Genomic DNA, 13,933 nt, shown 5'->3' with positions numbered 1-13,933 from the left:
TAAAGATGAAGAGTATATCGGAATTATCAATCATACTGCGATATTGTCACGTCTGACCATATACTCAAGCATCAGGCCAGCCATGATGGGTAGCGGGCAGGAGGCTGTCTCTGTATCCGACGAGAACTAGCAGGTACTTGTTCCAACCACATGGTCCCAGCTTCTAGGGATAACCTAGAGGGGCAGTGACTATTTAATAAAGACCCATCTGTCTGTGCTCTGTGCCATCATGTCTGCAATCTCGATCTCGGTCCACCAGTCCGGGCTTCGCAGTACTAGGTCCTTCAGATCTCTTCTAGGTGCCAGGACTAAAGGGATCAGCGCGTCCCGCGACGGGCGCCACAAGGAATGTCAGAATTGCATATTCGTTTCTCATAGCCTAATCTGGTCGCCTGGCATACACAGAAATGGATCTATCAACTCCGCGAACCCAGGATCAGACCAATCAGATGGCGGATGGCCAACAGCAGCGGCTCGTTCCGGGATCGGTAATCCCAAGAACGACAGATCGCGGCGTGTAGTATGTAGTACAAGGCGGAGGATGACGCCGTGACGGTGATGGCTGGTCCCTAAGGTGAAGTCGAAGATCACAAGGGAACCTTCAAAGTTGGAAAGCGCGACTAGATCCCGGGACACCACCGGGTACTTTCCTTCTCGCGATCGCGATGTCAACAACTTCCTTTTGCTGTATTTTTCTCTACACGTCAACATTTACAGTGCTGCGCATGCCAGTCATGCATTGACCCAGTACATCATCATTCTCGGCGAGCTGATTGACAATTAACGACTCTACAATCGACTGCCATGTTACACGGAGCCGGTTGAATTCCAGGAAAGGGCTAGGCTGATGTGTCAATCTCTGCAAAAGAGCAGCAACTCGATTGAGATGCGCGTTTTTGTTACGGGCTAGAATATGCATTTAACTGCCTGGGTCAAGGTATTTTGCATTGGACGTGCCGCACAAGAGTGACTCCTCATTTGAMAAGCCGATATATCTACCGATTCGCCCCCATTTAGCTCAATCACAATGACTACAATGGATCCATCCAGTATCTCAAAAAACCGCATGGCTGACCATCAAATTCGAAAAGGGGAGAATCTTCATTTAGCGTCGAAAATTCGACCCACCACCGCACGGAACCCAAAGTGCCAAATTCGAGACGCAGTGGAACCTGGCAGATACCAAATCGGTATGAGCGAATGAGCGTGTCAAATCTACCTGGTAGCGTCAAGCTACGCACAACAGACAGCAACAAGCGTGCGACGATGCCTACCTAGCGCTCCAATAGTGTGCTTAGTAACTTTTCTATCGATCAGCGAGGTCAATGCTCACTTTGACCATTCAGTCGCTTCATTAACTACATAGCATGCAAACATGTTCACTTTTCTTTTTCTTCACTGTCATTCAGTGAATGTCCGAATTATTGCCGACAAATTGGGACTTTGAAACAAAGAGTCCATTCGAAGCTAGGCTAATCGACTCAGCCTTACTATTGCGGCGTTTCAGATGTACTGGGATGGCTAAAAATATGGGTATGCAGACCATCCGGGTCAATGGCTTCTACAAACGAGGGTAATGCGGATTCTGCTTAAAGATTGGAAGAGAATCATAGTGGCACTGCTCTGAGACTGATGGCAAGCCATGTCTGTGAGCCCTTCAGCAGCCGATTGTTCTCTTCCTCCGTAGCTACTTACATGGTTGAAGCCCTGAGCTGACGACGCTCCGTGAGGAGAACACACAAACATAACAGTAAAGTCATAATGTCAAGACACTTCTTTGCGAACATTCCATCCAGGTCATACTACGTGCACCATTTTTGCTTCTATGACATAAGTGGTATTGTATTCCTTGGTCGTATCGTACCTCAAGCAACAAACTTGATCTTGATGCTGTTTTTGTGTAATATTGCGGATCGAAACCGAATCCTGAAAGTGAATGTTAAGGATATACACTAATTACTTATCTACTTGATACAGCGCAGATAATTCTCACGAAGTATCCCTATGATGGAAATCACCGGTCAATGCAACATTAAATACCCACCAAATTCACACAATTCTAGAAAGCACGGTTCATAATTGATGCAAGCCCCAAACGTTGTGTAACTTCGATTAGTTGCTGGGGCTCTCTTCCCTGCCTTCAGAACTTCTCGAGTTTGGCTCTCGTATAAACTGATGACCTTCGATAAATGAGAATCTTACTTTGGAGAATCGGACTAATGAACCATGTCTAAACCCGAAGAAATCTTCCTGGGAAAGTGTCACTTTGGTGTCTGTCAGGCTTATGCCATGCAGCTGCGCAGATGCAAGGAGGTGTCATTTGCTAATACTCAATCGCCACAGCCAACGGTATGTATGTGTTGTTCCACATAGTTCACACCGCTTGTGTTCGTGGATGTAATTCCACGTGTCTGCTCACTCTTCTAGCAAAGATCCTCTGCCAGAGACGAGCATGGGCAAGTTGCCAGAATTACGATGCCTTGTTCTAGCAACGTGGATGTAGGACTTTTCGAGTATTCTTGAAAAAGCTCTAACTCAACTGACTTGGTCGTATCTCCTCATTATTTGTGTGTCAGAGTTTTCACTAATTACTAACCAAATACTACAAACTAGCCAAATTATGTGGTATACAAGTTAGGCATACTTTCCCATCCAGGAAGGTGAGCAGTTTAATAGCTACGAAGATCGTACGTGATATTTGGCATGAGCTTAGACTTCGAGGCTTCTTCATACCTTTCTGACAAGTGTAAACATTGTCCTTGTTGAGAGTGATGCTTTTATACTTCTACGTCTAGCGAATGCAACTTCGAAAAAACAAGTATGTATTAGTAGGGACAACCGTATGCAAAATCCTTCATTGGAATACATTGGGATTAAAAGCCCTAAAATAGCGGAAATATATGGATATTTGTAAGAGCCTAGTAAGGCCTGGTCATAGCTCTATCATATTACAGCGCATTTTCATCTGGCGAAAAAGTTAATAAATGTGTGATTATTGCGAGATTTGATATATGACGGATCTTTTCAATATGATGGTGAGATCTCTATACATGACGGTAAGGCTATAAGTAAAAATATAATAGCACTTTTAAAATATAATAGTAATATTACTATAATTATCTATATATTTACAATCATAGATTATATTTTACGTGTAATTATAAATATTGATTAACTTATAAGACAGGTTAATGCTCTTGAATATACACAATACCCAAGGTCACGCCTAACACCACGTCCAATACCAAACTCGTACGTACGTAGGCTCGTTTCAATGCTGTAGGCTCAATGTAAATTTGTGCTCTAGATTTGTACGTGAGCGCACATGTCAACTAGATCGGGGTTTGGGGGAGATTCGCACTGTGAATTCGACACTAAGATGAGGCCTCGTTGGTGAGATTGTAAGCTTAGATTCGTACGTGAGCGCGCGCGCGGATTTGCGCCCCTAGTTCAAATCTCCTGAGTTCTATTGACACATATGCATAAAGCTTTGCAGGGGAAACCGTTTCGAAATACCCTGCATACATCTCTCGGGTTATACATGATATCTGGGCGACATGCCAACCCACAGGAAATCTAGACAAAACTGCGCAAGGTAGTGAATCGAAAGAAGAGACACAAGTAGAAGCTGATGTACCCAGTTTTCTAGATCAGGAATTACAAGACAACTTTTGCAAATTCAGCCACATACTACGCACTATCGATGCTATATGACCCATATTGTGTCATGGTCATGAAATCCGCAGTCGGCTGGTTATCATTGATATATTCCAGATAATTGTCGCTGTACTTGGATATGATGATGTACATTTCCTGGCCGGCCTGCGCAAGTGTCATACGCCTATCTTTGTTAGCTATGTAATGCTAGAATTTTAGGAGAAACTTACAATCTTCCTTTAGATGGGTAACCTTTTATCCATGGCACGACTTGTGCTGCCTCTTGCATATCAACAGCTGGTTTAGTCGGATCCCGTTTCTCCATTTTGCCTTAAATCAATGCCTGGACGTTGTGAGATCTTCGATCTTGTAATTGGCCATCTGTGATAGCAGTGTAGCCGCATTTCTGGCCTTTCCTGGTTTTTCTGTTACTGAATTTCAAGGCGAAGCGATGTTTTGACCATTTCCACGAGTATTTGAAATCGGGTACCACAGATTCGAGTGTCCTAAAAAAGGATGATAAAGTACGAATTTATAGGGGTCTCATCAGTTTTTGTCAGGGGATTGCCATCGTTCGTGCCTTGTAGAATTTCGATCTGGTGTTTGCGCACCTCAGAGAAGTGGCCGGCGCCACTCTCTATTTTGTCTTTGATTGCGTCGAGGTGGGATTGGAAATTCTGGTTCTTTCTAGTAGATTTTGTGCTTCTTTCATCTTCTCCTCTAAATTGTAGTCCTCTGACCTGAATGAACCTGGTTCTTTTTTCTTGATGAGAGTTCGCAAAAGAAGAAAATGCTTTTGAGATATTTCCTAAAGGATGAGAAGTCTGTAATGACCTAGATTTTTGGATTCCTCAACATTGATTGAAGCATATAGAAGCCATTTCGTCTTTGTGCTTGGAGCGGTCGTGAAATATGCAATTTTAGTAGCAATTCCCATATTGGTCTTCCTGTTGCCCCTCCGTTTCCGATTTCTGTTGCCCCTGAACACCCATTATGGCTGGAGATGAAAGCATCAAGTTGAAAGACCTGGAACAAATGATAGGTGAGGATGAAGATGAGGTTTAGGGCAAGAGAAGAATGAGAAGGAGGATGAGAAGGAGGATGAGATAGAGGAGGCCACCCCAGAGGCATTTACGCCCGGTAGCTCATCAAAGGAAGGCATTGCCCGTGAAAGTTCACGAACACTGCGCGTTTGCCATCGCTCTGCTAATACTTTGTTACTTGCGTATGAATATCTTTAATTGGAGCAATTAAATTCGTAATCACGGACTTATTCTCTTGTCTACCAGTCTGCCAATGCCATTGATAAAGGATTGCTTTATTATCCAAGAATGAGTATATACAACTGTCACTGTAGATATTCAACATCTCAAAATACAGCTGAGCGTATGTAAAACACGTATTTGGACAAGTCAATCCAGCGGCAAGCATCAATAAGAAGCTTATAATTTTCAAGAAGTAGATAAAAAAGTGACACATATACTTGTGTTTTGTGACAACGAAGAAATCGTTCCCTACCAAATTTCTACGTCGAGACAGGTATCTGAGGAGCAATGGTATCTGGCCTTGTAACCTGAACGGGGTAGTGAAGCTTTTGAACGGAAGAAAAAAGTCATACACAATTAAAAAACAATATCTCCTTGAAAAGGGAAATATACAGGACAAATAAGAACGATAATCAAAAGATCAAGCAAAACAGCACCTACAGAACTAAATAAATAGCCTTGCACTCACGAGGGGGGGAAAAGAACAAGTTCTGCTTGCAATATTTGGTCAAAATCCTGACTCCTGCAATCAAAGCTAGAGATTGTTCATATGTGGAGCGTTTGCCCTATCAGTTGCCTGGCTAGGCAGACAGCATCGTCTACCTGATTGAGGCTGGGGTGCAAAACATTGAAAACAGGCAGAGCCTGCCTGTATCACGTTTGCAGGTCTGGAGGGCACATGATATATGCATTCTCATCATGGAAAGCAGTACCGCATGGTTGTATGATATTTTCATTACACTTGGGAGGAAACCTGATTTACGAATGAGCATATGAAGGTGGAACTGTATTCTCCTTGACCAGGCTTGCTAAAAGAGTGATTCAATATTCGAGGATAGACATTCATCATTGCAGACATCCAACGCCTCGAAATACAATCCCATCTCAGACATGGAGCAGACGTATCAAGACAACTCAGTCCAGCGGCAAGCACCAAAAATCCAAGCTCATAATTCGATGAATAGGAAAGTTCTTAGACAAAAAAGAAAATTATACATGTATCCACAAGAAAGGTTCAAGTTTTTGGTATTGTAATAAAACAGCGACAGAAAGAGTCAGAACAAATAGAGATGCACGTCTCGTCTTTCAAAAAGAGATGATTATTGAACGACTCCCAATTGCAAATGCTCGCTCATAGTAGATCCAGAGATCAAAGTCGGTTGAAAAAAGAATGCAAGCGATGAAGAAAATTATCATGGGAAATGAAAATACAGATACCAGAAAGGGGAAAAAGTAGCAAGATATTACATCATCAGTCATCGAGAGAATACTTTGACAACACCATCGCCTCCGCCACTGACTACCCAGCGGCCATCGCGGCTCCACACAACGGAGCATACGCCTTCTCCACGCATCAGTCGGTGACTGGTGATTTCTTGGGTGCAACTGCGTTTTTCCAGCGACCAGAACCGTAGACTTGCATCATGTCCAGCGGAGACGAGTTCGCGGCCATCGGGCGACAAGGACAGAGATGAAATGGCAGAGGGATGAGCCAGCATGGTATACGTGCATTGTCCTGTCAATTCCGTTAGACGATGGGCTAACTTTGAGTCTGAAAATGTGTTTGACTTACCGCTGTTTGCATCGAAGAATCGAATATATCTATCCTCATAGCCACTAATAATAACACCCTCCACGCCACCACTCGTTCCTGTTGCTCCATGGACAACTGCCTCTTCTTCTGTCAATGCTCGATTCGGATCAAGACTGGCCGTTCCGTCAAAGCCAATAGTAGAAGTCACTACAGAGTTAACACCTGTTGATGGTGTTCCATCATATGTTTCCAGGCTGGCCATTCCCACAACCTCTTCACCCGTTCTAGTATCATATACGAGGATCGACGCGTCCGTATAAGAGACGACAAAGTTGACTCCCGCAAGAGACAACGGACTGATACAGGTCGGCGACGGTGACTCGGTTCGGACGATATTGTGGACAATGGCGTAGTGAAAGACTGTGCTGGTGGTTGTATGAGGCTGTGGAGAAGACGGGAAATTGGACCCAGAAGAAATGGAATTGGMTCGACGGCCGCCAGCGCCTCGCCGAGCGCCAGGTTGAGGAGAGGTGACTTGAGGCGGTGCACTGACTGCCCAGATGATAATACGGCCATCAGCGCCACCGGAAGCCAGCAGAATGCGATCAGGGCCACCGTAGTTGCTGCAAACATCACCGAAGACCGACCCAGCTGTACCAGGTAGAATGCACAATCCCCAGACGGTATCTGTATGGCCATCCAAAGTGGCTTTGGGATCAACTCGGCCACGTTCCCAGACTCGAATGCTGGCATCCTGTCCACCAGAGAAAACCCAGCCGTCACCTACTGCCCGGCCACCATTCGAGAAATTGGGCGAGGCAGGACAAGCCGCAAGCGAAGTGACAGCACCAACGTGACCGCGATGTGTGAAGTAGCTAGTGATATCCAGATCGTTTCCGGCACCAGGCCCGAAACTACCGTAGGAAGCAGGCAGTATCCAACGTTTGATCGTTCCATCGTCACTACCCGTGCATATTTCAGGTTCAGATGGACTGCCGCCACCAGTAAAGATAACAGATCGCACAACGTCGAGATGACCACGAAGAGCAAATCGAACTTTGAACGTTGTGTCAATGTTCTGTTGCAATGCACTAGACTCTCTGTCTAAAGCGCCTTCACTTTTCCGCCTTGTCGCGCCTGAGCTCTTGCGCCGATGAGATCCGCGTGGTGGTGATTTAGCTGGCACGAAATTGGCCTTTGGAAACGCATCTGTATCAGGTCGATGATGCGGTGTCGACTCGACCTGCACGTCAGGTATCGGAGCGGCCTCTTCAAAATTCCAGCCACCGGTCTCTGAATCCGTCTCCTGGGGCTTTTGCTGCTGGGGAGCTTGGGAGGAACGGATTATGCTGGAGTCATCTCCGTGGCTTTGATTATTCGTCAAAATGTCGGACGCAAAATTTTCACCGGTGTTTGTTGGGATCTGGGAAGCAAGGTGTCGACGCTCGGCATGAGCTGCCGAAATGGCTGAGCGAGGGTTTTCTGCATAATTCGCGGGAATTGACTGGTGGTTCTGTATGGCAGATTCTCGAACCATAATATTATTCTGTTGCTGCTGCTGTTGTTTCTGTCGTTGTTGGTGATAAGCCTCCTCGAGACTTTGCTGAGGTAGCTGTTGTTCTCCGTATAGATTGCTCTGCAAATCCTGTCCGGTGAATTCTGGGGGCGGATGCGAGGCAGGTATAACATGGTACGAGACTTCTTGTGCACATTTACTTAGATATACACGAGATTTCTCGCGTTCTGCGTCCTGTCGAAAGTCGGCATGAGCAGAGTCGTTGTCGATTTCAGGGACTAGGAAAGCAGTCTGTGTTTTATTGGCTGTTATAGTTAGTAAGTAGCCACCCATAGCAAAAAAAAAAAGGTAACGCACTCTGTGAAAGATGTTTCAAGTTTTCTCTAGCGACTTCCTTGGGGTCGCGAATCTCCTCGACTTTCTCTCCGTTGCGTAGACTGCGGACCGTTTCCCGTTCCTTTTTCAAGGCAATTTCCAGCATTTTGACATGTTTGCCTAGCGATTCGTGTAATCGTTTGCTCGTTCGTAGATCGCCCTCCAGTCGCCCAATGCGAGACTTCATCTCCGCACGTTCAATTTCCCAGGCGTTGCGATCTCGCTCATGACGATGCCATTCGGTCTGAAGAAAGCGCATAACCCCTGCGATCGTCAGAATTAAAAAATCAAACAACACAAATTAAGCAGAGATATCTCTCCTCGACCGAGCCCTACCTTGTAATGTGTACTCCGTCCCTTGTGGGTGAGGATGATTTGGCATCCCCTCACCTGGCGCACCCCCGAGTCCTCCTCCATTGCCAGCCATGGCAGAAGGAGACTGCCAGGCCATGAAGGCAAAATTCTGCGAGTTGTTCCGCCGGAGATTAGCTCAAGATGAAGAATGTCGAAGTCGAAGGCTGAAAGCACAGACTGTCCGGCGCGCGGAGGTGTGTCCGGGATTGTAATAATCAGCTCCGTATGGACGCTTCCGAGTACCGTATGGCGGCGCAACGACACGTAATCTGCATCAGCGAGTTGTCGTGTGCAATTATAGGTAGATAGACAGCGGTACAACGATAATTCGGTGGCTGTGGTTGAGACGAAGTGAGGTGGTTGACTTTTCCGACAGTTCAGTTTAGATGGGGAAGCTGTCCGTTATGGCAGTTGCGCGTGTTTAGCTGGAGTTAGCTCGCTGCTGCTATTGGCCGGATCTCCGCCTGCCAAATAAATCGTCCAGCTGCCGCTCTAGCCCCTTTGACCTTCTTAGCATTTTATGATAACTAACTTATTGTCTTACTAATTTGACTGATAACATCACTTATCTTGTTGAGGGTATCATTCATTATTTATATAAGTACAAATATTCTACCAGGAACGCCTAGTATCGGTAAGCGATGAGTATTCGGTGGGGCGATATCTCGAATTGTTAAAGGATGGTATATCCTCACGGAGACGCCTGCGCCGAGGATCATGCGTCGATTCATAGCCTTCTGAATCGACACTAACACTAGGGTCTTCTTCCCTATCTCGACCATATAGTATCTCGCATACGCCTCCGACTGGTATATCCATGACGGCATCGGTGCTCTCGGCCCAGACATCTTTCCACAGTAGGTATCCGCTACCGCTAGCACTATTGGTTGAGGCATGACCAGGTACCCGTCGGTTCTGTGCGGTGGACATGGGTTGACTCGTCGCTGAACCAGGCTTCATTTTCTCGCTACCACCAAGCCGTCGCCGCCCTTTGCCGTCAATTACCGCGATATTGGCTGCGTCGTCGACTATGTTCTCAATGGATGTCATCGGGAGTGTCAGATAGCCGGTGTTGTAACATGCTAGAGCAACGTAGACGTAAACGAGGAACATGACGAGCCATGCCGGAATGGCAAGGGACCACCATCGATTAGGGTAGTAGTAGATGCCGAGTTGGTGGAGGAACGGAGATGGAAGATACGACCATAGGAGGTACATCACTAGACTCTGTTAGCCGTGGATCATAGAATTGCCACTGTGTGTTCCACCGTTCCACATACAGAATGCAAATGAAGACGTAAGGTAGAGCACGAAGCCGTAATATTCATACGTCGGCACTTTCGGACTGGCTCTCGGAACAGTTGTCGCGATTCGCGCGGACTTCGCGACTGCAGCTTCCGTATCATTCGGCGTCTCGGCGTCAGAGGTATCAGGTGTGGTTGGTCTCGACGTCGTCGTCGAAAACGGGGGTCGCAACAATGAAGTCAATGACGGCGAAGGTGGTAGAGGTGTTGGTGGTCGATTATAGAATGGCGGCGCGAACGCATTGGGGCCTGTGAGGGAAGACGTGGACTGCATAAATGGTCGATGCATGTTCACGCTATTTCTACCCCCCTCGTGAGACTCCTCACCGTCCTCGTCCTCATCGCTGCTTAGCTCTTGTAGGTCATCGTCGTCGTCATTGAACTCCTCGCCGGTAGAGTCAAGCGAAATATCTTCTGTGCCTTCCAAAGATTCATTTTCCACGTAGTACTGCGATTGGAACTCGGCATCTTCCGAATCTTCTTGAATCTCTATGCTAGGCGATGGAATCTGATCAGCATTGGGGTTTCTCCCATCTTCCGACAATTCTGTGGACGATTGCGATTCGCTTTTCGATTCAGGGGATGGGCTAGCGCGTATCACAGAATGAGATGTGCCAGCACGATTACGACGAGACGTAGCCTTCATGTGTAGTGCTTCATCGTCGTCGTGGGTTGCCGGTGTTTGACCGACGTCGTCTTCCAATTGAGGGAAAGGGGTGATGCTGTCAATTCCGGATGATAAGGGCGACAATTCGTCATTCATATGGGACATCTCTGTGCGGTAGACGTAGGCCTAGCATGGTTAGATATGACGGCCACACTTCATGGAATGGTTGAAATCATTCATGTTGTCGCCGAGGAGGTTCATCCGGCTCACCGCCAATCCCATTCTGCCGCTTCATGACATACATCCATGGATACCTCGCTCTCACCATCTCCCTATATATTACTAAAAGTGAGGTTTTCGCGCTCTATTGCCGGGGCCATAGAGCCACGGGGGTTATCAGGACGGATCCATGTGCCCATATGTCCATGGCCATGGCCTTACGTCTACATCCCCTCGGCGCACTCAGACACCTAGACTTGTCTTTACAGCTGTTCTCGATCACTGTCCCACTACGACGTACGGCCAGCCCGGCCATATGGTCACCGCAATCTTAAATTACCTTCGAAGAAATCCTCATTCATAGAAACCTTTTTATAGCCCGGTTGCAATCAAGCGTCAAAATTTGAACACACAAATGAGTCATCCGCTTGTTTCAAAGGCCAATACACTACAAGTTTGGATACCCGGGGTGCTAGTCTGACGAAGCATGTGAAAACATCGAAATCTTGCACCAATATTGGCTTCACAATTTCTTTACTGCCTCGTATATGAAGAACCATTCAGTGGATTGGATAGTTAGGATCTATGTCGACAGCTGCGCATACTATATTTATCATATCGGTCCGCATCCCCCATACGTAAATGACCATGCTTGAATAAGTAGTCACTGTTATATGCTTGCATCTCATCCTCTAATGCTTCATAATCTCTCTCTACAGGTTCTTGCTCGGGATTACGGGAATCACGTGCGCGCGTAGAACTCTTTCCACAAATTTTCCTCTGCATGGATTGCTTGTCCTCTTTTTACTCCAAAGGATGGCTGGCAGTGGTGTACCACCGCTTGATTGGCATGCCAGAGACAAAGCAAACTTCTCGACATTGAGAAAGATTTTTTAACAGTGTTCATTGCTGCCACGCAGTGATCGGTCAGGATGATGGATTGGAGTGCTCTCCGGTAGAGCGATTTGAGCTGAATCAGTGCCCATGTATATTGTTCTTCTACTTCACTGTGGAGAAACGCAAACGCAATACAGAGAGGATCGTTGGCAACAATTCACTCCGATCATATCAAGAAGTGAGAGCCCATACTTGTTCGTTTTATAGATGCAATCCAGTATCAGGATATCCGGATTCTGCAGCAGTTATGTCACTGAGTTCTGATGGGCAAAGAAGATAGCGGTCAGCCGATTGGCCGCATCTACTTGAATACGGCTCCAAAAACCCTCTTCATTGAGTTGATGAATCAGGGCTTGGATGCTGCTTTGTCCCTGAACGAGCTTTCGTCGTGTTGATGCCGCAAGGGTTGTAGACATTTTGCTGGGTTATGAGAGCGTCGGATCACGGTTTCGTCAACCCGGTGACGATTGAACGCAACTGGAAAGCCCGATTCGAATGTTAGCAACAGAAGAAGTTGGACAAACAATCAATCACTTGTACAAATACAATTCTATTAGCAAATTTGTGTTACAAAAGCTTACAATACGCAAGGCATCTGACACCATACATGCAGGATCTTTACCTGTAAAATTACCAGCCCTAATTATTAGCGTAAAAAACGTTGTCCATCCTAAGGCCGTATTTTTATGCAACATGGTTTGAATGGAGACTCATTCTTTGCCACTAAGTTTGATAATGCAAGGGAAATATTAATTACGCTAGGTCGTCGGACTAGGGGGTATAGTACATACTGCTATGCACTCCAGGGGAATTTTACACTTATAGGTCTATCTGCGCTTATCCGGACTTCTAACATTCATGGATATACGGACATCTTGGAAGGGCATATTATTTCCTAAACAGGGTATGCATTGTTTGATGCAACATGCAATCCAATCATGCAAGACTGAGCGAAAGCATTCAGCTATCAGCTATCACCCCCGGCCTCCTCTCCTTGTTGACAGAATAGCTTGCATATGCCCGATAAACACGATCGCGGCAACAGCAATCACAAATTATTGGTGCACTGGCTGTTCACCACGGAACCCGTTGCATCTTTCCCTGCTCGAATTCCCACTGAGTGCCACCTGGATACTCTCCGGGACCGCCTTGGATAAGCTGGACGATCACTTCGGCACCTGCATATGGGTCCTTTCCCCGCTCATTGAACCGTGTAAAGGCTGTTTTAAGGAAGCCAGGTGCGGCTGAATAGTAATTCACCTTAGGACCGCCGTCCCCGAATATACCAACATCAGTCACACGGTCATTCTCGACTGTCTGGAGGTGTGCTGTCAGCCCGTTGACAGCCACCTTGGACGTGCCATACGGCGGCAACCTATGCATCTTCTTTGTTAGGCAGTTGGTAATGCTGCCTAGACCAGACGTAATGTTAATCACCTTTGGCTGGGTGGACTGGGCGAGCAGAGGTCGAAAGCCGGCGCTTACACAGGCCACTGACGAGACATTGACACTAAGCATATCTGTGTAGGCAGCACGGAGTGCAGGCAGCGAACTGTCTTGGGAAAAACGGGAGATGCCGGCGTTATTGACTAGCACTATTGGGTAAAGACAGTTAATTTAAATGTATAAAGCTCACTGATAAAGTACTAACCGTCCAATCGACCGTGCTTTGCGGTCACTGCATCGACCGCTGCAACTATCTCATCATCTTTGGTGACGTCGAGCTTCAACACCTCCAATGATGCTGTGATGCCACTCTTCTTGAGCTCATCAACAGCCTTGTTGCCCGCCTCAACACTGCGGCAGGCGAGGATAAAGTGTGCAGAGGGATGTCGGGCGGCGGCGACACTGACGATGCAGTAACCCAAGCCTCGGTTGGCGCCGGTGACGAGTATGATTTTCTGTGTGTCCATTGCGGCAGCCAGGATGTGTTTTTTTTTCCCTTGGTGGTCTACCTAGGTACTAGATGAAAGATGGTGGAAATAGAAGTTTACTCGCTTTCAGATTGAATAAGAAACGCAAACAGCCGCATTAGAACAAAGAAAAAAAGAGCCCACTCTATTCCCCACCTTCCTATTGGCGACATGCTTGCTATTTACGAGGGTTATTGAAATAGACAAGGTATAACTTGTTATCGCCAGCAGTAGTCCTGGTGTTTAAACCTAAGTAAGATGGTTAGTACAGTGGAAAGGAATATGTGTTGGC

At 46.5% G+C, this 13,933-nt stretch overlaps 3 protein-coding genes across 3 annotated transcripts; all 3 read right to left on the bottom strand.

Moving 5' to 3' along the window:
* Positions 1–3,690: 3,690 nt before the first annotated feature.
* On the bottom strand, positions 3,691–3,982 carry BHQ10_001966 (uncharacterized protein; the record flags this gene model as incomplete). The annotated part of the gene is made up of 2 exons (XM_040874059.1): positions 3,691–3,841; positions 3,888–3,982. 2 exons carry the CDS (start codon positions 3,980–3,982, stop codon positions 3,691–3,693), a joined length of 246 nt encoding a protein of 81 aa, XP_040730471.1.
* A 2,196-nt stretch (positions 3,983–6,178) lies between these two features.
* Positions 6,179–10,768, bottom strand: BHQ10_001965 (uncharacterized protein; the record flags this gene model as incomplete). The annotated part of the gene is made up of 6 exons (XM_040874058.1): positions 6,179–6,438; positions 6,496–8,277; positions 8,330–8,591; positions 8,684–8,970; positions 9,397–9,921; positions 9,982–10,768. 6 exons carry the CDS (start codon positions 10,766–10,768, stop codon positions 6,179–6,181), a joined length of 3,903 nt encoding a protein of 1,300 aa, XP_040730470.1.
* Positions 10,769–12,802: 2,034 nt separating this feature from the next.
* BHQ10_001964 (uncharacterized protein) lies at positions 12,803–13,641 on the bottom strand (the record flags this gene model as incomplete). Its single annotated transcript, XM_040874057.1, has 2 exons — positions 12,803–13,323; positions 13,380–13,641. 2 exons carry the CDS (start codon positions 13,639–13,641, stop codon positions 12,803–12,805), a joined length of 783 nt encoding a protein of 260 aa, XP_040730469.1.
* Between the last annotated feature and the right edge of the window lie 292 nt (positions 13,642–13,933).

This window comes from Talaromyces amestolkiae, assembly GCF_001896365.1.
Source record: "Talaromyces amestolkiae strain CIB chromosome Unknown scaffold2.1, whole genome shotgun sequence".
Classification (NCBI taxonomy): domain Eukaryota; kingdom Fungi; phylum Ascomycota; class Eurotiomycetes; order Eurotiales; family Trichocomaceae; genus Talaromyces; species Talaromyces amestolkiae.
This window is presented reverse-complemented; position numbering and strand designations above follow the sequence as displayed.